Below are 23,979 nucleotides of genomic sequence, written 5' to 3' on the forward strand. Positions count from 1 at the left end.
AAAACCAGACAGATGTGTACAAAATTTTTATTTTTCAATAATTCAATGTATAATTTGTTACAAAGCTGAAGTTTCGCAAGAAATAAAAACCACCAAAGTGTTAAAGCTACCAAATACTACAAATGCAAACAACAATTTCGCAACCACCACAGTTGCTCCAATTTTCCTCACACCCCCCCCCTCCCCTCCAAAAAAAACCACTCAGGTGGGTGGGTTTCCTAGATTTTAAAATGATAGAATCCTATCATTTTTGTCTTGAACATGGAGAATATTTATTTTTGTTTATTGTGTGCTGTTTTGCAACCTACTTTGAAAATTTTTCTAAACAACATGAGTTTGATCAAATATAATTTTTAAAAGAAAGTTTTTTCTAACTAAATTTTTCTAGAAATAAAATAATTTTGTGGGAGCATACTACCACCTTGATATCTTAAATCAGTGATTCTCAACCAGTGCTCCGCGGAAACCTTGGAGCTCCGTGTTCTAAGGGCTCCGCAGCGACTCGAGGAAAATAAATCAGTAAATTTGATAGATAAATAAAAAAGGTCTACAGGGGTCCGCCATAAAAATTATATGCAAAAAGGACTCCGCCATAGAAATTATATACAGAAAAGCGAGTCACGAAAAAGGTTGAGAACCAGTGTCTTAAATAATGCTTAAAGGAAAACCTATCTTAAAGCAGTTCTGTGTGTTTGGGAATTCCAAATTATTCTCTACTGAAACTGCAGATTCTGCTTCATAAGCTCAAAAACCAAATAAGAGTAATAATAATCTTTCAAGTTGTTTTAATTATTGAATGAAAAATGCACACCAAAATATAATATAATATTTTAACGTTTATAAACATGGATGAAAAATACAGGATCTTTTCCAGAAGAGGAAAACGTCAACTACCGCACTTTCTTTCTGGAATAAACATTTATACTTACATCAATACTTACTTGAAATAAAGGGCTTTCAACTCACTCACAATAAAATGTCATCTTAAGAAACAGTATCACAAAAATTGCAGATCACCGTAATGACATCAAGAAATTGACGTGCACAATTTGACACTCACAGGAATGAAATCACCACTCAAAACACTGGGACCAATTAGAAACGTAATACTTGAACCACTGGAACGAATCTAAATCATCTTGCCATGCCCCAGTTGAAGATAGGGCCAGTGGGAATCTCATCAATCAATCCATGCGCATCACTAATCAGATGACAAGGCATCAAGAGACCACAGGAGAGTCATAGTAACTCCAGCTGTTTAACCCGCACTCGATCACAGGCTCATCAGAAACATACAGCAACACGTCAGCGAGAACAAGTACATAGAAGAAACCAGCATATCTTTCCGACGAGACAAAACTGTTCTCAGATGCATTCAAACCTTCAGAAAGTTCCCTAAAAAACATTAAAAATAAATTAAGCGATATCTCCAGGATTTGTTACAGATGTTAAAACATTGTCATAAAAGATACAACACACAGCAGGAAACAAAATCAGCAGTGTTTTTCAATGGGCCCTGTGACAATTATTTACTATTATTACACAAAGAACACATTTAGTGCTGTGCAATTGTAATTTAGTACTTCAATTTTTTGATATATAAATTATTAAAAAAAAAACACATTTTGGATTTCACGGGAAGGTAACATGGAATTTGCCCTTCGCTACAGGGTTCTGTGTTGTGTGTCTTGACATTCACTAAGGGGTCCACTACATCAAAAAGGTTGGGAAACACGCTCTACAGTACAAATACACACTTTCAAAATGAACAATGCATAAACATATAAAATGTAGGCTAAGTTCTTACAAAAACTATTCAAACTTATTTTACTGTTCATTAATAAATGATTACACAAATGTGTATCAATGAAATCTGCATGAATATAATACTTGAGTGTAACTTTTACAGGGCGTTCAATTGAAGCGTTGATGAAGTGCTCGCGAGCATGAAATCAGACATGAGCACTGAGCACCTTGGTGCTTCTGGGAGAAGACTGCTAAAGCATAACATTTGCAAACCTGCTACACAACATTGCTGGGGCATTGTAATATATACAGTGGATCCTGCTTATAAGGTTTTTAAAAAATCTGGCATTGAAAAATATTGTAAGTGGGAAAACACTTTGAATGTGGGAAATCTTAGTACTTCTTACTAAGTAATTCTTATTAAGCATTATAAGCAAGAAAACATTATAAGCGGGATCGACTTTATATGGATAAACAGAAGAGAAAAAAAATTATCCAATATTGAATTTGAAGGAAAATTGCTTACTTTTTTTACTGTGACCTCAGAGGCTTCTCGCTTGGAGAACAAATCGTTGATCACCAACTTGCCACATACATCGCTTGGGCAGTGCAATCTATCTATAAACAGAAAAAATAAAAACCTATTAGCCAATATTGAATTTAAAGAAAAATTGCTTTTTCAGTTTCTTGAAATATGCAATAAAATTATACACAATGCTAATAAAAAGAAACGATTTTACTTTCCTTATTATACCATTACATTTTAAATTGATAAACCCACTCATCTTTTAAAATTCTATTTGCATTATACTAACCATAGCCATAATTTTATTTAAGTGATACGAGTGTAAATGTGCATTTTATTTACATTATACTTTCATCATAGGCAAAAAATTTGCACCATACATGTGTATCAACGCTTTTCTAGATGATTTGAATAACAATTATTAGTTACTTTAGTCAAGCTGTTCATCAGTATAAGGTATAAGGTAAGTTCATCAGTATCATTTAAGGTATAATAATTAAACTTAATTAATTATTATACCCCTACTGATTAGTTAAATCATGCAATTTCCATGCCAGAAATACGAGCAGCTTTGGACGTGGTAACATACACAATTTCATTTACTTTATACAGACAAATTTGTTAAATTAATAATAACAAAGATGGTAGTATTTGACACTCACCTGCATTTGGATGTTTCTCAGAAGCTAAAATTGGCAAAGATAAAATATTATAAAGCTTGATTGTTGGATCGCATATGCCTTCCTCTCAAGCTAAAGCAAGCAGCAACACGAACGAGCAACGAAAAAAAGTAGGACCCAGTTGCAGGGTCGTCTTAAGAGCATCATGGGCCCCCGGGCCAAGTGATCTTTCTGAGGCCCTACCAGGCAAATTTTCGTAAATTTCAACCGGATCTCATTTTTGTGAGGCCCCTTTTCTCTTGGGGCCCCCGGGCCCATGCCTTAAGACGGCACTGCCCAGTTGGTCACGCGACTTTCGAGTGCCGTAGCCCTTTCTTCTCGGTTTGAAGGTTGCTTACGTCATCAACCACCCCTTTTTGAAGATATGAAATATTCTAAGCTGCTGACAGTGGGGAAGGGGGGGGGGCTGTGTTTTGCTGACAAGGGGAGGAAGGGGGTCAAAAATGGCTGAAAATCTGCTTACGTAATACTTGAATGGCTTATTTAGTTAGGCTTAATAGTTATTTTTTAGGCTACATTTGGAGGCACATGATGCCATTAGGCACTTGTAGGTAACTTTTGACAATAAATTCCCATACTGGTCACAAAAATGACCAGTTTTGACACTAAATGGCCATTCTTTCGTAACTATTTGGGTACTTTTGACACTAAGTTTCCATTCTTTCGTAACTATTTGGGTACTTTTGACACTAAGTTTCCATTCTTTTTTGTCACTCTTTGGCCACTTTTGACGCTAAGTGGTCACTCTTTGGCCATTTTCAACCCTAAATGGTCACTTTCTATCATTCTGGTCACTTTGAGACGTAGTGGTCGATTTTTGACACTAAATGGTTATTCATCACTCTGGCCAGTGTGTTTTGTCCCTAAATGTTCTTTTTAACACTAGATGGCCATTCTTTCCTCATTATTCGGCTACTTTTGACACTAAATTGTCATTCTTTTTGTCACTCTTTGGCCACTTTTGACACTAAGGTCACTCTGTGGCTACTTTCAACACAAAAAAAGTAAAAAAAAGTAAAGCAGTGTGGGCAAGTTGGCTGCATTTCGTTGATTCTCTTTGGGCTCGATTTCTTGTGAAATTTGAACGAACGTTCTCCAATTTTCTCATTTATCGGTGATTATGTGTAATCCCCAGCTCATATTGGAAAGGAAGAATGAATCGGCAATATATAAATTATTTACCTGAAATTTTGCTCAAATTTCAGTCTAGGATGATGGGTTCGATTAGTGATGTTGCTTGTGTTTACAAATGTCATGAAATCTGCAAAAAGTAATACGTCGTTTATATTCACTGGTCGCATCTTTGTACATGTCCCTGCTCTCGTCCGAATCGCGTATTATTTTACCTTCGTTTATATTTGTAAATAAATAATTGTTTTATTGTTTAATCTACTGCTTCGAATAATATAGTTATGTCTCAAAACCAGCTCCCATAGCTATATATTGGTGACCCTTGTTTACTCGAACCCGCCCGACATGGCAACCGATTCTACTGATGGATCCACCACGCAAGGCCTGCAAACAGACAGCGTGGCAATCAAGCCACCACCCTTCTGGTGTGAGACGCCAGCGTTGTGGTTCGTGCACTTGGAGGCCCAGTTCAAAACGGCAAGAGTGACCAGTGAAGAAACTAAGTACAACATCGTGGTCGGCGCCATGGACCAACGACTCCTCAACGTGGTCAGTGACATCGTCATGTCTCCGCCTAATGATCGTCCATATGCTGCACTGAAAGAGGCTCTCACATCAAGAATGTCCGAATCAGAGAGCACCCAAATCAAAAAATTACTCTCCGGTTTAGATTTGGGCGATCGTCGACCATCACAGCTGCTTAGAGAGATGAGAAACCTCGCGGCAAACAAGGTAAGCGACGACATTCTCAAATCCTTATGGCTGAAGCTGATGCCACAGCATGCGCAAGCAATCTTGTCGGTGAGCTCGGAATCGTTGTCAAAATTAGCCGACATGGCCGATAAAATTCTCGAAACTTGTGATTACGCGAATCCGAATATTATGGCTATCGCGAAACCAGAAAATGACGCGTCCCAGTCATCGCATGAAATATGCCTCACCTCTCTTTCATCTCAGATCGCAAAATTAACTAATGAGGTGCAAGAACTAAAACGAGCTAAAAGTCGACAACGCTCGACCAGTCGATCGCGATTTCAACGGAGCAGTAGCAGAGATGTGACCCATTGCGGAAAGGACATTTGCTGGTACCATAGGCGCTACGGAGATGACGCCCGGAGATGTACAAAGCCCTGTGCATATGTCAGCTCATCTAATCAGGGAAACGACCCGGGGCATCACTGATGCCGACGTGTGATGCCAGCCAAGTCTCCAGTCGTCTTTTTCTATATGATCGCTCTTGTAATAGACATTTCTTGGTCGACACAGGAGCGGACGTTTCCGTGATACCGGTAAATGCAAATCGGCGACCCTTTCCAGACAAAAATTTTTCCTTGTATGCTGCAAACTGTACCAAAGTTCAAACTTTCGGCACCGAACGTCTATACCTCGATCTTGGTTTAAGACGAAGGTTTCTCTGGACTTTCATCGTGGCAGACGTGTCCAAGCCAATACTCGGCGCAGACTTTCTCAAAGAATTCGGCTTACTCGTAGACATCAAACGCCGACGCCTCGTAGATCCTGTCACTTCACTTAGCTCATCCGGCAGGGTTGTTGCTGGTCCTTCTTGTGCATTGACGACTGTTTCTCATGACATTAGGGACGACCGCATCAGAATTCTACTGGCTGAATTTTCCTGTTTAACTCATGAATCACCCGTTCTGAGAACTGTACCTCATCGTGTCGAGCATCACATTGTTACTGTGGTGTGCCGGCGCCCTCAGTTCATATTTCACTCGCCAGATGGCGTCGCCATACCATAGTGTACTTCCATACTCAGTACAAATTTTTCCTTCTGGTACGAAGTGTACAACTCCACGATGGCATGTTATTTTTTAATGAGTTGTCTACGCACGCCAGAGACGGACACACGATGTTATCTCGGGTCGCGAAAACGATCCTCACGTTGTAAATTATTAAATACGCTTTAATGTAATCCTACTTCTGATTCTCTTGGAGTCGTCAATATGCCTTACAACTGGTGACCCGGGCGTGATTCGAACACGCAACCTTCTGATCTGGAGTCAGTTGTAAGGCATATTGACGACTCCAAGAGAATCAGAAGTAGGATTACATTAAAGCGTATTTAATAATTTACAACGTGAGGATCGTTTTCGCGACCCGAGATAACATCGTGTGTCCGTCTCTGGCGTGCGTAGACAACTCATTAAAAAATAACATGCCATCGTGGAGTTGTACACTTCGTACCAGAAGGAAAAATTTGTACTGAGTATGGAAGTACACTATGGTATGGCGACGCCATCTGGCGAGTGAAATATGGTACAGAGAAATTAGGATGATTACAATGTTTAGACACAATCACGATATTTAAAATTAAATCTAACAGTTCGTCCTGAACGAGTCGTGACACCAGATTTTTTTTTATCGCAGTCCTTTTTGTTCTTCACAGTCATGTTCGGAAGATTTGATGCCGTTAGAGTTAATGGTTGGTTTTGCTCGGAGTTGGTTTCTGCGATGTCCAAGAAACATGGTTTAACTCTGTCCAGACTGACAGTTGATCTCTTGCCATTTACATCCAGGGTGATTAGTTTGTCAGTCCGAGACACAACTGGATACGGGCCATCATAAGGTGGAGTTAGTGGAGGCTTGACGCAGTCAACTCTGAGGAAGACATGCGTGCAGGTTGACAGTGCTGGATGTTTGAAACATGTAGTAGAACCTGTAGAGTGAGTTGAAGTTGGTACTGGCTGCAACTTGGCCATAGTGTGGCGCAGTTGTTCAACAAAGCTGCTGGGATCTTCAGCTTGGCACGGTGTCGACGAGCACAACAGTTGACCTGGTAGCCTAAGGGTGGTGCCATACACTAGTTCAGCACAAGTACTGCGAAGATCGGTTTTGTAGGCAGAGCGGAGACCTAGTAACACGATTGGTAGTGTTTCAGTCCAACGCTTGTTGGAGTGGCACATTAAAGACTGTTTTAGTGAACGGTGAAACCGTTCCACTAAGCCGTTGGATGCTGGATGGTATGGAGTTGTTCTAATGCGCCGGGCACCAAGGAGAGCTGTAAGTGCCCTGAAGAGGTTGGACTCGAACTGTCTGCCCTGGTCTGTGGTAATATTAGACGGGATGCCGAATCTTGAGACCCATCCTGAGACAAATGTTCGAGCAACTGTGTCAGCAGATATATCTTGAATAGGGTATGCTTCTGGCCATCTGGTATATCTGTCGACACACGTTAAGAGATATCTGTAACCGTCTGATGGTGGAAGTGGACCTACTAGGTCTATGTGCACATGATCGAATCTTGCTGAGGGCAGGTTAAACATCTGCGGTGAACTGCGAGTGTGTTTGTTCATTTTACATTTTTGGCATTGGGGGCACATGACCTTGTCCATTCTGCAACATCTTTCAGCATAGAAGGCCAGATGAAACGCTCCTGGATTAGTCGTTTTGAAGCACGGATACCAGGATGAGACAGGTTGTGAAGGAATGTGAAGACTTGACGGCGCAGTTTATGTGGCACATACGGGCGAACACTTCCGGTGCTAGTGTCGCAGATAACATGAGTAGAAGGTGACAGTTCGAGTGATTTCCAGTGTAGCTGAGAGTCTGTCTTCTTCATCAGGTTTCGCAGCTCTTCATCTTCTGCCTGAGCTGTAGCAAGTTCTGTGTGGTTCGGGCATTGGAGATTAATTTCATTGATGCGGGACAGTGTGTCAGCGACTACATTGCTAGAGCCAGAAATGTGTCGGATGTCAGTACTGAACTGGCCAATGTAGTCCAGATGCCGAAGTTGACGAGGAGAGCAGGAATTGGAATTCTTCTGAAAGGCGTATACCAGGGGACGGTGGTCTGTGAAGATTATGAAGTTGGTGCCTTCCAGGTAGTGGCGAAAATGTTGAACCGCTGAATATATACCCAGGAGCTCTCTGTCATAGGTAGAGTAGTTACATTCGGCAGGCTTCAGTTTGCGAGAAAAGAAGGCCAAGGGCTGTAAACCAGAATTTGTGTGTGACTGAAGAACAGCGCCTATAGCAACGTTAGATGCGTCGACTGTAACTGATAGCTTATGATCGGGAGAGTGATATGTTAGTGCAGCAGCATTGGCCAAATCTGATTTAGACTTCTCGAATGCTGCGACAGCAGAGTCTGTCCAAGGAATAGGTCGTTTGTCGTTCTTCTTGGAATTTTTGAGGAATTCATGTAGTGGTGCTTGAGTGTGTGCAGCTTGTGAGAGGAAACGTCTGTAGAAGTTGAGCATTGCCAGGAAACGTCGGAGTTCGTTGATTGTCTTTGGTTTTGGGAACTCTCTAATAACCTGAACCTTCTCTGGAAGGGGTTTCACTCCGGTTGAAGTAATAAGGCATCCTAGGAACTTCACTTCACTTCTTCCGAGTACACATATTGATGGGTTGAGTTGAAGACCATGGTGTTTCAATCGAGAGAAGACTTGGTGTAGATGTTGAACGTGTTCTTCTTCACTGGTTGATGCTATCAGGAGATCGTCAAAGTATGGGACACAGAAGTCGAGTCCAAAAAGGATTTGGTGCATGAATCGTTGGAAGCTTTGGCCAGCATTGCGGAGGCCAAACGGCATGCAAGTGTATTCAAACAGCCCAAAAAGAGTAGTGACTGATGTTTTTGGGACGTCTTCTGGATTCACTGGGATTTGATGATACGCGCGGGTGAGATCCAGAGTAGAGAAGATCGTCTTGCCATGAAATGCTTGCGTGCAGTCTTGCAGATGTGGCACTGGATAACGGTCGGGCACAGTAATAGAATTCAAACGACGGTAGTCTCCACATGGACGCCATTCGCCGTTAGCTTTGCGAACCATATGCAGAGGACTTGCCCAAGGCGATTTTGATGGTCGAATTATTCCAGCTGACATCAGAAATTCAAATTCTTTTCGAGCTATCTTCAACAACTCAGGTGACAGGCGCCTAGGTTTGCAAAAGACAGGTTGTCCTTTAGTTTCAATGTGGTGATATATTGTCGAAAGTTCTGCTTTGTTGGATAGTTGAGATGGATTGGTTATATCCGGATACTTCGCGAGAACTTCATGGAACTGAGAATCACCCAAAAGAAGACTGATGGTGGTTGACGACAATTGAGAGCTAGGTGGTTTGCCAGAGGAAGAAAGGTTAGTGTTACCATCAATGAGACGAGAGTTCTTGGCATCAACTAATAGGTTGAAGTGTTGCAGGAAGTCGATCCCGACGATAGGTTGTTGTACGTCTGCCACGATGAATGTCCATGTAAAGGGACGGCGTAGTTTCAGGTCGAGGGTAAGTCTGTTAGTGCCAAAAGTTGGAATTTTCGTGCCGTTCGCGGCAAATAGAAGCAAGTCCGCTGGCGTTTTGGCTTGAGGTACGAAGTTCTTCGGGAGCACAGAAATATCAACACCCGTGTCTATAAGAAATTTGTTTTTGAAGTCTGGTCGGCCAAAACAATTCTGTCGATATAGCGATCGCTGTTTCAGTTTTCCGGCTGGGCGCGGTACTCACATGGAAGGTTACATTTCCTGGCTCTTGAACCGAAGTTCGTATGGTAAAAACACATACCGTTCTCCGGCTCTTTGTACTGTCGATTTCTTGAGCTGCTCCTTCGGCGGAAGTGGGGGCTACGGTCGTAGCTGCGAGATGCATGGACGACAGCCGTTAGCTCGCTCACTTGCTTGGTTAGTTGTGCCACTTGCCTCGCCAGTTCCGATTGTTGTGGTGGCACCTGTATAGCAGTGACCTGCGCCGGAAGGGCCAGGTCACAAATTTTGTCGGCGATGGCTGCCAGCTGGTTGAGGTCGCCTCCCAACGCGGCGAGGACGCTTTGGGTAGTGCTCGGCAGTCTGGCGAGCCACAGTGATTTGAATAGAGGTTCTCCCACACTACCTCCTGATAACGCACGCATACGTGTGAGAAGTTGTGATGGGCGTTCGTCACCGAGTTCCAGTCCTTGTAGCAGGGTGCGGATTCGCGAGGTTTCGCTTTGCGAGTGCAAGTCGATAAGTCGTTTTTTCAGAGCCTCGTACTTGTTCTCTGTTGGCGGGTTAAGGATGAGATCGCTGGCCGATGCGAGAACGTCCGACTCCACAACCGAAACAACGTGATGGAATTTAGTAGTGTCCGTGGTAATGTTTGCGAGTGCGAATTGCGCCTCCACTTGGCTGAACCACAGAGTTGGATTCGCTTTCCAAAACGGAGGGGGTTTTACTGCTACGCGGGTGATTTGCGCCGCTGGTGCGGGAGAATTTTGGTCGTCAGTCTGAGGCATGGTCGAGAGGGAATATATATTATATGACGAAAATAATGCTGAATAAATACGGACGGCTTCGTTTCAAACGTTTAACTTGAGTGTTATGACATGAAGAGGAAAATTAAAGCTTACGGTTTACGGATGCACCCGGATTGATATGAAGACAACGCTGTGGCACCGTAGCGGTCTGTCGGTATGATGTCGAAACTTGTAGCGTGTAGGAACACGGAAAAGGTCCGCCCGTTGTTGCCAAAACACGTCGCTTGGCTCCAGACAAGTTGCAAATTGCCAAAAAGGAATTCGACTATATGCTGCAACAAGGCATATGCAGACCCTCCCAGAGCTCATGGGCCAGTCCTTTACACCTGGTGCCAAAGAAGACTGGTGGTTGGAGACCATGTGGTGATTACAGAGGTCTCAACGCCATCACTCAACCGGATCGATACCCGATTCCAAATCTGCAAGACTTTTCATCAAACTTGCACGGTTGCACGATCTTCTCCACTATCGACTTGGTTCGTGCATATCATCACATACCAGTTGCGCCAGAGGACATTGAAAAAACTGCCATCACTACACCATTCGGCTTATTCGAATTCACCAGAATGACATTCGGCCTACGAAATGCGGCCCAGACCTTCCAACGTTTTCTCCATTGTGTGCTCAGAGGCTTAGACTTCTGTTTCGTATACATTGATGACCTCTTAATTGCTTCAAAAAGTGTAGACGAGCATCACATCCATTTACGACAATTTTTCGAGAGACTCAAAGATGCTGGTCTTGTAATCAATCTCGAAAAATGCTCGTTCGCTCAACCTGAAATCACCTATCTTGGTCATCACATCACTGCTGAAGGTATCCGTCCAACATCCGAACGAATCAATGTCATCCAAGACTACAAGAGACCAGAGACTGTAAAAGATCTACGAAAATATCTCGGAATAATCAATTTTTACCGGCGATTTATTCCTAGTGCTGCGAAAACTCAAGCTATTCTTAACGACTACCTCAAGGGCAGCAAGAAAAACGACAAATCTCCAATCGAGTGGTCTGAAGAAGCTATTGCAGCATTTGAGTCAACCAAGCAACAGCTCATTGATGTCACCATTCTCGCACATCCGTCTCCTGATGCGGAACTTGCTGTAATGGTCGATGCATCCGATATGGCTGTTGGAGGAGTTGGAACAAAAAGTCAAGAATGATTGGCAACCTCTAAGCTTCTTCTCTCAACGACTGACTCCAACTCAGACTCGTTACAGCACGTACGACCGAGAGCTTCTCGCTGCGTATTCAACAATAAAGCATTTCCGTTACTTCCTTGAAGGCAGGAAATTCACACTTTACACTGATCATCGTCCTCTCATTTTCGCTACTCAGCAAAAAGCAGAAAAGGCTTCTCCTCGTCAAATACGCCATCTGGATTTCATATTTCAGTTCACAACAGACATACAACATATCTCGGGTAAAGACAATGTGGTAGCTGATACCTTGTCCAGACTCGACGAAATTCATATGCCTCAAACTGTGGACTACACTGAAATGGCTAAAGCACAGGAGGATGACGATGAACTGATCAAAATACTTTCTTCAAACACAAGTCTCAAACTTCAAAAATTTCCAGTTTTTGGTTCCAACTTACAAATCTACTGTGATGTTTCCACTGGACAAAGCAGACCGTATGTTAAAGAGTCCTTCCGAAAAACTGTTTTCAACTCTGTTCATGGACTTTCACATCCTGGCATCCAAGCTACAGCCACAACTATTGCCAAAAAATTTGTTTGGCCATCAATCAAAAAAGATTGCAAAACATGGGCAAAATCCTGTCTGACATGTCAGAAGTCCAAGATACACAAGCATACCAGAGCACCTGTGGGACATTATCTACCAGTTTCCAAGCGCTTCGACGAAATACATTTGGATATCATCGGTCCATTACCCTCTTCAGAAGGACATCAGTATTGCGTAACCTTGATTGACAGGTTCACGAGATGGTCTGAAGCCATACCAGTTCCAGATATTCGAGCCGGCACAGTGGCAGCTGCGATATACAACGGATGGCTCGCGCGCTTTGGTGTTCCTAGTGTCATTATTACCGACCAAGGTCCCCAATTTGAGTCCCACCTCTTTACAGAACTGTCACACATAATCGGATTCCAAAGACGGCGCACCACCGCTTACAATCCAAAATGCAACGGCTTCATCGAAAGATGGCATCGAACTCTGAAAGCTGCAATCAGATGTCACAGCAACAAGCAGTAGACTCAGGTGTTGCCTACTGTCCTCCTGGGATTAAGGTCCACATTCCGGGAAGAGTTCAACTCAACCTCAGCTGAAATGGTTTACGGCACGAACATCCGACTGCCAGGGGACTTTCTCGATGCATCTGACTCATCACCATCTTCTTCCGATTTCATTCAACATCTTCGTGACCATTTCAACGACCTTAGACCAGCTCCGCCGTCAAGGCATTCAACACCGCACGTTTTTGTCTCTTCAGCGTTAAACACCTGTCCTAGTGTATTCATTCGTACGGACGCTGTGAAAAAACCCTTTCAAGCTCCTTACGAAGGTCCATACAAAATCATCACAAGGACTGAGCAATATTACACTCTCTCAGTAAACGACAAAGAAAAAAACATTTCCACAAACCGGTTGAAACCCTGCTTCACAGAGAACTTCGACTCATCTCAAGTCAATGGAAAACCTAACGAAAATCAAGCACCTCATCCGAAGACTTCACAACCTCTTCATACGAAGAAAAAGGTTCATTTCAACACGACAGTGAAGACTTCGAGTGAGACTGATAAATCGGAACCGCAACGACAGACTCGTTCTGGAAGACTCATCAAACCACCTTCTCGTTACAAATCGTTCTCTCCTGTTCACTAGAGGGGGAGTAATGTAGTGTCTTCCCAGTACTTACAAAAAATTATTTTCGTCTTTGTGGCAACACCACAAAAATCCAATGTCAAAGCCGTCTGGCCAGAGAGCTTTTGTTGTTTATATTCACTGGTCGCATCTTTGTACATGTCCCTGCTCTCGTCCGAATCGCGTATTATTTTACCTTCGTTTATATTTGTAAATAAATAGTTGTTTTATTGTTTAATCTACTGCTTCGAATAATATAGTTATGTCTCAAAACCAGCTCCCATAGCTATACGTCGCCCCTACAGTTGTCAAGCTTATTTAATGTTACCGTCCACTTGTTAATTTTTTTTTTCATTTACAATTTCCGACCAGGCGGAAAGGGGAGTAGGATGATCACGACCAAAAGGTCTTGGGCTTGAAACGTCTCGACACTTTGACACGTGCCTAGAAACATCACCTCCTAGAGATAGAAGGCCTCTGCATGTTTGCCATAAACGTCATTCAGACTACCTAGCAAGTTTGCCACACACCATCGTATTTCGTTTTTTCTTATTTTGGCGTCGAATCTTCCTGATTGCCTCACAAAAGCCGCATAGTAATTGGATGTGGGGCATAGAAATCGCCACACCATTCTGAGCTCGATCATTTCTTTTCCTCACAACATTGATACTAGCACGAGCAGGGAATTTTTTTTCCCTGAATGTTCTGAGGGAAAATACACTTACTGACGTCACAGTCAGTAAGAAGTATGAAATGTTTGGAAAGAACAGCAAAAACTGGCAAGCAATGCTTTTTTCCCTTATTTATAGTGAATCAAAAACGTGAAAAAACCTGAATTTCAGGTTTTTAACCAATCAGCATTTTCACGCTGCACACAGCGCAGAAATTCTACTATTAGGAAAACCCGGCTTTAGTCTGCACAAAACGCTTTGGCGAACTCGCTGCGCAGATGGCGAAAATAGATGAAGTGGGTATAGGCCAGAGTGGTGGTAACCTCTTCTAGGAAAATTTCCCTTTTGACTAAATTTTTCCCACGCATTCCGAAAAAATGTGCTGCCATTTAGCGGGGAAAATACGTAACCAAGTATTTTACAATAGAAACTATTGCACTGCATCAATTTCTACTTTTTTCAAAAAATTCTTTTGTTTGATGAACTCGCAAAATTTCCTACCAGTACTAAGAAATTTCCCACTTGGGCAAATTTTGGCCAATTTTTCCCACGAGTTACCATCACTGGTATGGGTCTTAGAGGAGAAATAACTTATATTTCTTCTCGATGGTATGGGCCACTACTACACAGTAACGATTGGGACCCCCACACTTATGGTCATGGTCAGATTCGTTTGTGCCGAAGATCATCCGCACAGAAGTAATTGCTTTCTGCCTTGAGGCGAAAATTTTGAACATTTATGTCGGTTCCCAAATCAGACATCGTGGGGGAGAATCTGTGACCCGACTCCAAACGTTCAGTAAATCAGTGAACGTATGTTTGAATTCTGGGTCCCCCCTGAGCAGGGCCGCAGGTTGGAAGGCACATGTGGGTCTGGTGCCCTGGACCGGGGGGGGAAGAACAAATTTCATCCTCTAACCCAGTGATTCCCAACGTGGGCGTTAACGCCCCCTTGGGGGCGATGGAATGTTCCAGGGGGGCGGTAGAAGCTACGGGTATAACATAGGATCCTATGGGTTAGATTACGTTGGGGGGCGATGAGACAAAAAAGGTTGGGAAACTATGCTCTAACCTCTCTTCGATATTACAAGGGAGCGCCAAATTGCTTGCTTGTCCCGGCTGACCATTCATCAAGTTGTGACCCTGACCGAGGGTGATGATCAGTGCCGTCTTAAAACGCATGGGCTTACCTGGACACGGCCCGGGGCCTCAAGAGCTCAAAAGAGAAGAAAAAGCCTCACAAAAATAAAATCCGGTTGAAATTTTCGAGAATTCGCCAGTTAGGGTCTCAGAAAAATCACTTGGCCCGGGGGCCGACGAGGCTCTTCAGACGGCTTTGGTGGAGGTACGGGGAGGGCAGGTCCCTCCCCCTTCCCCAGCGTCGAAGGTGAAGCTGAATGATCATATCCCAAGTAGTCGCCTGACGTAAAATATGACGTGAAAATTTGGTCATTTTCTCTGAATGGCGTCAGTCAAAAAAAAAATCACGCCACTTCAAAGTCATTTAATGACCACGAACAATAAAGGTCAGGAAATAACGTGATTCTTGATGACCCAAATGAAATATCAGGTCATTTCATGACCTTATTAGCCATGAAGGTCATGAAATGACGTGATTTTTTATGGCGTAAACGATTTTGCGTCATAAAAATCACGAATTTCTTTCGAACTGAAAAATTCTGTTCCGGATGAATATATCAAAATTATCCAAAATTTTTGTTAATGAACCCTCAGAGGGTGTTTCAAAATTACCCTAGGCCTATTCGTTACTGGTTGTCACAAGATAAATGAAGTACTTTTAATTGCGAATTTGTTTTGAATGGAAATGCAAAATTTTCAATGAGTAATTGTTCATATAAATTTATCAACGTACGTTATATAAATAATAATTGCATCCATATCATGTTTTTTACGGACGATCAGAAGATCTGTGAAATCTGTCAAAAATTCAAAAAGATGCAACGAATTCATTGAGCTAAAAAAAACGAATTTTTTAAAAACTTTTTTTTTCGATAATTATAAATAACGCAAATAATTATATTTATAATTATATTACTATATTTTTCATGGATAAAAAAATAAAATAAAACGAAAAAATAACTGCCATCGGTTAAACTCAGCAAGAGATTAAACGGTAATTGTAATATAACTAATCATTATTTTTAAAGTCCTCATTAAATAACACCAGCTGGTTACTGCTACGATAGCGCGATCGGTAAAGGCATGGCGTGAGATACATAGGGACAATCCGAGAACGAACCAGGTGCGACTCCGACCTGCCCCAAAAAGTGATACTTCCCCCCGTCTCTCCGAATAGCGCCATCTATCTTCTGAAAGTCTAACTATTTGCAAATGGTCATTTTTTTTTACGTCATTTTTGACGTTTCCAAAATGGACATAATGACCATTTATCACGTCATGTTTGAGACATTTTATGACTTCCAAAAAACGTTTTTATTGACGTCAGGCGACAACTTGGGATGTTCCCCCGCCCCCAGACTTTCAAGTCTATCTCCGACTATGGCTCCCACATAGGGGGGGGGGCTGACAGGGCTCTAGCCCCGGGATGATTATCCGGAATTATACATTTTTTTGCTTTTTCACGCTATAAATTAGCTTTCTTTTTTAAACCGAGCACAACTCAGGTCTATCGCCATGGACAATTTACTACCTAGTGAGTTGTGCCGGAAATGTAACTGTGTGTGTACCTAACAGTCTAAACGCGTCTGTAGTGTTGTGTTTGACTTTTCAGTGCTGCCATCTATACTGCAGAAGTGAAGTGAGTGATGTGTTATGATTGAATTACATTTGTACTGTTTGTAGGTCTGGTGCTCTCTGTGGCGAGACTTTTTGAAGGGGAGATCGGCTCGTATTCGCGCCTTGAAGTTGGGAACTACAGAAAACCAACTTCAGCCGACCACCACTGTGGTGACGGTGGGGTTCGAAAACGGGACCTCGCGACGCGAGTCCGTCACTATGACCACTCGACCACCACAGCGGCGCTATAAATTAGCTACAGAAGGGGCCTCGCAAAAGATCCCAGCCTAGGGGCCCCGCTACAGGATGTGGGGGCCGTGGCCCTCAGCAAACGCTTCACTTATCCATGCGGAAATCGGACCGTGGTCTATGTTCAGCAAGTTACGTGGGGCCGAGTTCTAAAAAAAAAGATCAAATCATAACTTATATTAATTCCCAATCAACGTTAAATATCGAAAGGTTATCTTTTATGGGGGGGGGGGGGAATTTTTCCCATAAAAAAAAAGTAACGTTTATGATAATTCCCTTTCGATTTACAAATGTAGATTCTTCCCATTGATTTAACATTGCATACATGTGTCGAAAAAAAAAATCTGTCAAAAATAAAATAACTTGTAGAAAAAAATTAAACAAAAATATGTTGATAATCAACAGTATTTGTGGCATGTACTCAGGAAAAATGATTGATTTTCGTGAACTAGAACTATGTGCAAAAAAATTAATCAAAAACTAGTAATTTTAATTCGTGTTTCAACGGGAGACGGTCATGTGATGAATCGGGTGACGTCACTTGATTTTCCGAAAAGAGTATCTAGATAACCGGTTATAGTGCTTCCCCCTGCCCCACAGAGTGAATTCTCTGTGATGCCGCTTTGCGTTCTCATTGCACACAGCGCAATGCTTATTGTTCTCCATGGGTAGGCTGACCATATTTCTTCGAGAGAAATACGGGGCATCGGGATTCCAAATACGGGACATCGCCAATTATCGCCAAAAATGACGACAACACCAAACAAAGTTGCCAAATATTGTTGAAATTACGGAAAATCACAATGGCAGGAAATGATGCATTACTACAAATAGCAGTGGATTAAAATGTATTCCACGAAAAAAAAACGTTCACCATGGCTAATGTGGGACATTAATATTCTCATATATAGTTGTAATTATCATAAAATAATTTCTGAGTTGAAAAATAATGTAAATCTTTGACTTCAATAAAGAATAAAAATTCAAGTAGGCTTCGTGTAAAATACGGGAAAAACCGGGACACTTTTGTCAAAAAGTCGGGACGGCCAAAAAAACAGAAAATACCGGGACTGTCCCGGGAAATACGGGACGTATGGTCACCCTATCCATGGGGGAAAGCTCAATGAAAAAACAGTCCCAGAATCCTTTGCGGTATGTTACCTCAATAACTAGCTTATCGCTTGAAGGTTTGTCGCCAAGATAGCCTTATGCTGCCATCCATTAAAACAGAATTAGATTAGTAAAATGATATGACTAATTAACGATTTCGCTTTTATTTAGTCTGCTCGTGCGACAATATTACCAAAAAAAATTTATTGTAATATAACATAATGATCACCATAATAATAATGATATATAACACCGCAACGCAAAAAAAACGTTTCCGACAACTTTATTACTAAATACATGTAGGCCGAACTTCGTTCGGAGCGGAAACGGCTCTGCCGCCGGACGTGGCTTCGCTCCTCCGGCCGTTAAACGGGGCCCTGGCATAGGCGATGATACGGAGGGTTGCCCCCCCCCCAAACGTCAAAAAGGGAGTGGGCAGATCTAATGTATATGTTATGTAGGAATTGACATCATCATCGTGCCCCCCCGCCCAGACTTCCGAGTTTATCTCCGCCTCTGGGCCCTGGACTGAAAATATCAACTCTGTTTTCACCACTACCAGAAACATGGCAAAACTGATAAGTTCAATCAGAATTTTCCAAAAACCGGCCACGGGCAGTACTATACTGCGGCCGGAAATATTCCGAAGTTCTAATTTTTAAGCCGGGTTTTCCAAGGAATAGGTGTTTTGCGCTGCGTAAACCGAACAGTATAATTTCGCGTCGGCAGCAACGTGTTACGTAATCACGCGCGCTACACGTTTATGTTTTCCTAGTGGAGCGAATTAGATCAGGGCTAGGGTGACCATACGTACCGTATTTCCCGGGACAGTCCCGGTATTTTCTGCTTTTTTGGTTGTCCCGGTTTTTCGAGTATTTTGCACGAAGCCTACTCGAATTTTTATTCTTTATTGAAGTCAAAGATTGAAATTATTTTCAAGTTATAAATTATATTATGATAACTACAACTATAAATGAGTATATGAATCTCCCACATTTGTCTTAGTGAAATTTTTTTTCCGTAGAATTCATTTTAATCCACTGCAATTAGCAGTAATGCTGCATTTCCCGTCATCGTGATTTCTCCATTATTTCAGCAATATTTGGCTACTTTGTTCGGTTTTGGCGTCATTTTTTGGCAATGTCCCGTATTTATCTTGAGAAAATATGGTCAGCCTAATCAGGGCGGCTATATTGCAGTATATGGTCTGGCCATCAGCTACTCTGTCGTCTGCATGCTCCGGTTTTAAGGGAAGGGAAAGAAAACACATAAGAGTGAATAGAACATCGGCAAAACGCATTTGACTCCTCCAGAAGCAGTCGGCCAATGACGCCCGACGTAAAGCGCTGTCGTAAGGCGCCTGATGCTTTTCTTATTGGTGAGTGGGCGGCGTATCGCGCTGGGCGAGTCACGTTGCGCGTGGCACAGGAAACCTGCTCCTAGGAAAACCCATCTTTACTTAAAAACATCAGAAGCAGTACAAATTAAGATATCAGGCCTTTCGTAAGCCGCTGTAATAGCCCTGAGGGCAGGACTCGGCGAGAAATTCCTTGCATTCCGCAAATTAAGATATATGTAAAATTTTGGCGCCAACCAACAGTCGCCCAAACAAAATCCTATCTCCCACTCTTCGCCAATGCTAAGCGCTAATTTTAAAGCAACCTCGTTCACTCATCTCGCTGTCGGGAGAAACTGCGTCGTTTTTTCTTTGCTCCTCCTTTTCTCTTAACTGTGCTGTTAGTAAACAACAGGAACGTACATGTAAACAGCCAGTCCCTGTGTAATTTGAATTGGAGTTGAATATATAACCTTATAGCCCTGTGAAATGTATCATCATCATCGCGTAGTGTTATATTATTCGGCGTGAGTTACGTGGCTCTCCGCGGGAACACCGTCACAGCTGCGTAAAGAGTTTTCATTCGACCCGCTCCGGGCCGCCGTTTAAGGTATCAAAATTGGTCCCAGATTCTCGCACCAACCCGCGGCGAGGACCACGATCGGGGACTTGTCCCCGGAGCTGCTGGTGCTGATCTTCAAGCATTACATCGAGTCCGAGGGACACGTGGCGTTCTCGAGGAACGTCGTCCCGGTGTGCAGGAAATGGCGGGACCTTTCGCAGACGCCTTCGCTCTGGAAGCGGATACAGGTGCGGAACTGGGACTACGTGACGTCCCTCTCCGACAGGGGGCTGCTCTACCACACGCGCAGCCTCCAGATATCGCACGGCAGCTACCCGGGGCTCACGAACCAGGTCCCGCTCGACCCGCGTCTCCTGCTGGCCGTGCTGTCCAACATCCGCGACCTCAGGTGCCTCGAGATCTCGAACAGCAGCGTCGGCGAGGACACGCTGGCGATCGTGGCCAAGCGCTGCCCGAACCTGGAGCAGCTGCACTTGCGGGGCGTGAGGTCCGTCAAGTACGGGCTGATGAAGATCAAGGAGCTGGACCCGATCTTCACCGTGTGCGGGCCGAAACTGAAATGCCTGCACTTCACCTATTGCGTGATAGAGAACACCGAGCAGCTGGTTGCGGAAATCGCTGCCAAATGCACCTCGCTCGAAGTATTCGAATGGTGCTTTCAGCACTCATACTTTCCTATCTATAAACTTGGCAGTGGATGCCGCCGACTGCGGAGACTGGAGTTGTCCGATTGCATGCTCATTACCACTGTTGAAAATGATTGCTCCGCTTTCGAGGAATTGACAGCGTTCAAGGCCTTCATGTGTGACTTCCGTGGATTGGACGTGTGCAGTCTACTGAAGAATTCCAGAAATTTGGATTATTTAGATTTAGGCTGGAATTACAATCTGATTTTCAGCGACGTCTCGAAGATCCCGTCAAATAAAGTCAGATATCTTGACATACGGCTCAAAGATATGGATATGAGTTTGGAGGCTCTCGAACAGGTGGTAGACAAATGGAAGCACTCCTTGTTGCATCTCCAAATCTTGGGGTTGATATGCGATATCACCAGTATACTCAGGATTTTATTACATTGCAACCCATGTCCTAAACTCGAAGTGTTGTGGATCGAGGAAGATTCTGTCGATCTGGCTTTCCTCAAGGTTTTGATACCTAAATGTCAAAATCTGAAGAAACTGACGATTATTATGTGTCGAAATTTCTTCAAAATTGTGGAGTGTAAAAATCGTGCAGAGGTTTTGAAGTTTTTGGATTACTTATGAAGAGAAGATGTATCTTATATCAGGGTTTGACAAATCCAATCTCAGGTCACTATGGCAATTAAAATATTGGCGCCTAAAATAATAGTGCCTAGGGGAGTTTCTCTGCGTGCAATATTGGGAAATAATGTAAGCATGTCTACCAGCATCAAAACCTATCGTAGAAAAGTCAAAGTGAACAAGATTTTAGAGATGGTTTTTTTTTTCTCGTAAAAAAATATTTGGGTCCAAAATTTCTTTTTTTAACTTGTCAATCCTTGCCAACCATAATTATTTGACATTTTCACTTCGACTCGAACTCTGAATCTTTTGTAAAACAAAGTTGTTTTTATCTATCAAAGGAGCGTAGTTTTTGCAGACAAAGTTTGTTTTACTAAAACAGTTCTGCTTGCGTATTGTCACCGCAAGTCATAAACTTTAGAATGATTGCTGTAATACACGAAAATAGCCGTGGAGCTGGCTGATGACTATTTACAGTGGATGTTTTAGACATTAGTTTATTGTTGGTTTCTGAGAATATGCCGACGCAGCAAGCACACACCAAAAGAAAAAAGTTTCAATTGTTTGAAATATGCCCTCTATGAATTTCTTTATCAATGTTTCCAGTGTTATCCCTGGTGGGTGGGAAAGTTTATTGTAAGTATTTGGAGGGTACAGGTCTCTGCTAATAAGCGAAACGTTGTATAGGCCTACATGCACAGCAGGGTTGGGTTTTTGGTGTCAAAAACCTAAATGTTTTGATGAGAAACTTACTTTTTTTTTGCACGTTGCAATGTTGTATTTTTAAACGTTAATTTATTATTATAATTAAAACAAAATATTAATTACCTATAATTCGAAATTTTGACACAAAATGAGTTGAAAATTTTTTAATATATGTCTAGAACACATAAAATATAATTTTTATTGCTTATTTATCTAAACTACTCGATTGATTCCACTAATTTGTTAACCGAAATAACATGAACCGCACGGTGTCATGTGAATTTTTACTATTTTGAAAATTTTAAAGCTCCGGACGCCGCCCCACATGCCTTGCATCCTCGCTTAAGCTGCCCCTGTAAAGAGTGTTTATAGGGAGGCGAAAAAAGAGTGTTCGAAGCTGTTTCCTATATTAACCGTATAATTTAAGTGTTTTCTCCAGTTACACTTTCATTATGCTTAATTAGGAAGCTATTTTGCAAAAACTGAGATAAAAATTAAGTGAATATAATGTATATTTAATAAAGCATAAATAATGCAGATTAATTAGCGATGATTTACGATATACAGGGTGATTATGACGAAAGTGCAAAACACTGTAGAAAGAGAACCATTGTCAGAATGACTTCAAAATTTACATGAATATTCCTGAAGCAATGGAATTTTATATATGGCAAAGGGGGGAAGCGAAATACTTAAAGATGTGTAAAATTAACGACTGTTCTCATCTAACACATGGAAAATTTGTTTGCAGAATGAAAACGGTAGTCCCAGTTAGGGCAAAATGATAACTCAATTAGTATTGCAAAATTTCATAATTCATTGAAACCACAAAAATGAAGCGATTGAACTAATAACTATATAACTTAAGAAAAGCTAAACACATGGCAGACATTTCAACTTTTCCCGGGGGGGGGGGGGGCAAAGAACATGTTCGCAATGTATTTATAATTTTGTATGTATATCATTTTTAGTGTATTTTCAAAAGCCAGGGAAGGCAACAACCCCTGACTCCCCCAAATGACGGGCCTGGCTAAACATGTTGTCCAATGTGTTCTGGCTATGAAGTGAAGATACAAAAATGCTTGTTCAACAACAGATCAGAGTATGCCATGGTCATGTGCTTGTAATTCGACCACTGTTCATAACATTTTGAGTGTTTTTTTTGTTTAAACCGAACAACCGTGGCAATAACTGTCTAAAATACGACAGTAACCAACAATGTTCCATTATAACAATATTGTTATATATATCTATTATCTGTGCGAAAGATTGCATGATTGGAATATCAAAATCCCTACAGGTCAAAGTGTGTATTTTTTGTCTACATTGTATTTTGAAGTTCATTGTTTTTCTGTACTTTTCTCTGATTGTGTGTATGTAGATTAAAGTGTTTTATATTTTGAATTATACACACAATTACTGAGTACGAAATATATCAGGGTTTCCAGCATGGGTGGAGATATGGGGGACATTCCCCCAGTGTCAAAAGTGAAGTGGGCAGATCTAATGTATATATGAATTGACATCGTGCCTCCAAACTTCCAAGTCTATTTCCGCCTATGGTTCCCGGCAGTGATGGTAACTGGTGGGAGATTGACCAAAATTGGTCCACATGGGAAATTTTGAGAGGTCATCAAACAAAAGAATTTTTGTTGAAAAAAATATATAAGTGCAAAACACACGCACAAATGCTTTTATAGTGTAAAATAATTGACTATATATTTCCACCAATAGATGGCAGCAGAAATTTTGGGATGTGGGAAAAAATTTAGTCAAAGGGTAAATTTCACTTGCAGAGGTTACCATCACTGGTTCCCAGCAACCTGGAAATTCGGTAGGGGAAAAAAATGATAAATCTACATTTTTCCAAAGAAAATCATTTTCCAGATTCCCCTTGGAGAGGGAAAAAAAATCATTATCAGCATTTTCCTCCAGATCCCCAACTGAGAGAAATGTCTTATCAGCTGAAGGGTGGCAATCTGCACTGTTAGTAAATAGATGAAGGGATCTAAAAAGGGGGAGACCCTCCTTTTCATTGTTGAAAACAGCCAATATCAGTTATAATTTTTTTCTATCTCTTCTGAAAAACATTTTATCCTCTTGCTTTTTTTTCCTGCCTGTGGGTAGAGAACATTTATATTAGTC

The 23,979-nt window shown here is 42.0% G+C and overlaps 4 protein-coding genes and 1 long non-coding RNA gene across 5 annotated transcripts; 3 read left to right on the forward strand and 2 right to left on the reverse strand.

The window, feature by feature from the left end:
* Positions 1–1,308: 1,308 nt before the first annotated feature.
* Positions 1,309–3,008, reverse strand: LOC149068269 (uncharacterized). Its single transcript, XR_016195223.1, has 3 exons — positions 2,935–3,008; positions 2,273–2,364; positions 1,309–1,395 (listed from the first exon to the last, which is right to left on the reverse strand). It is a non-coding gene; the product is annotated as an uncharacterized LOC149068269 (long non-coding RNA).
* Positions 3,009–4,428: 1,420 nt separating this feature from the next.
* LOC149068270 (uncharacterized) lies at positions 4,429–5,265 on the forward strand. The gene has a single exon (XM_089251913.1). It carries the CDS (start codon positions 4,429–4,431, stop codon positions 5,263–5,265), a length of 837 nt encoding a protein of 278 aa, XP_089108039.1.
* On the forward strand, positions 5,265–5,843 carry LOC149068271 (uncharacterized). Its single transcript, XM_089251914.1, has one exon. The coding sequence runs from the start codon at positions 5,265–5,267 to the stop codon at positions 5,841–5,843; it is 579 nt and encodes a 192-aa protein (XP_089108040.1).
* Positions 5,844–6,389: 546 nt separating this feature from the next.
* LOC149068272 (protein NYNRIN-like) lies at positions 6,390–7,397 on the reverse strand. Its single transcript, XM_089251915.1, has one exon. It carries the CDS (start codon positions 7,395–7,397, stop codon positions 6,390–6,392), a length of 1,008 nt encoding a protein of 335 aa, XP_089108041.1.
* A 7,094-nt stretch (positions 7,398–14,491) lies between these two features.
* On the forward strand, positions 14,492–21,132 carry LOC149068273 (uncharacterized). The gene is made up of 2 exons (XM_089251916.1): positions 14,492–14,531; positions 19,895–21,132. The coding sequence occupies exons 1-2, from the start codon at positions 14,492–14,494 to the stop codon at positions 21,130–21,132; spliced, it is 1,278 nt and encodes a 425-aa protein (XP_089108042.1).
* Positions 21,133–23,979: the final 2,847 nt, after the last annotated feature.

The sequence above is a fragment of the Pholcus phalangioides genome, unplaced genomic scaffold (assembly GCF_987345545.1).
Source record: "Pholcus phalangioides strain wild (caught in Gottingen) unplaced genomic scaffold, Ppha-v1.0 ptg000027l_1, whole genome shotgun sequence".
In the NCBI taxonomy this organism is placed as follows: domain Eukaryota; kingdom Metazoa; phylum Arthropoda; class Arachnida; order Araneae; family Pholcidae; genus Pholcus; species Pholcus phalangioides.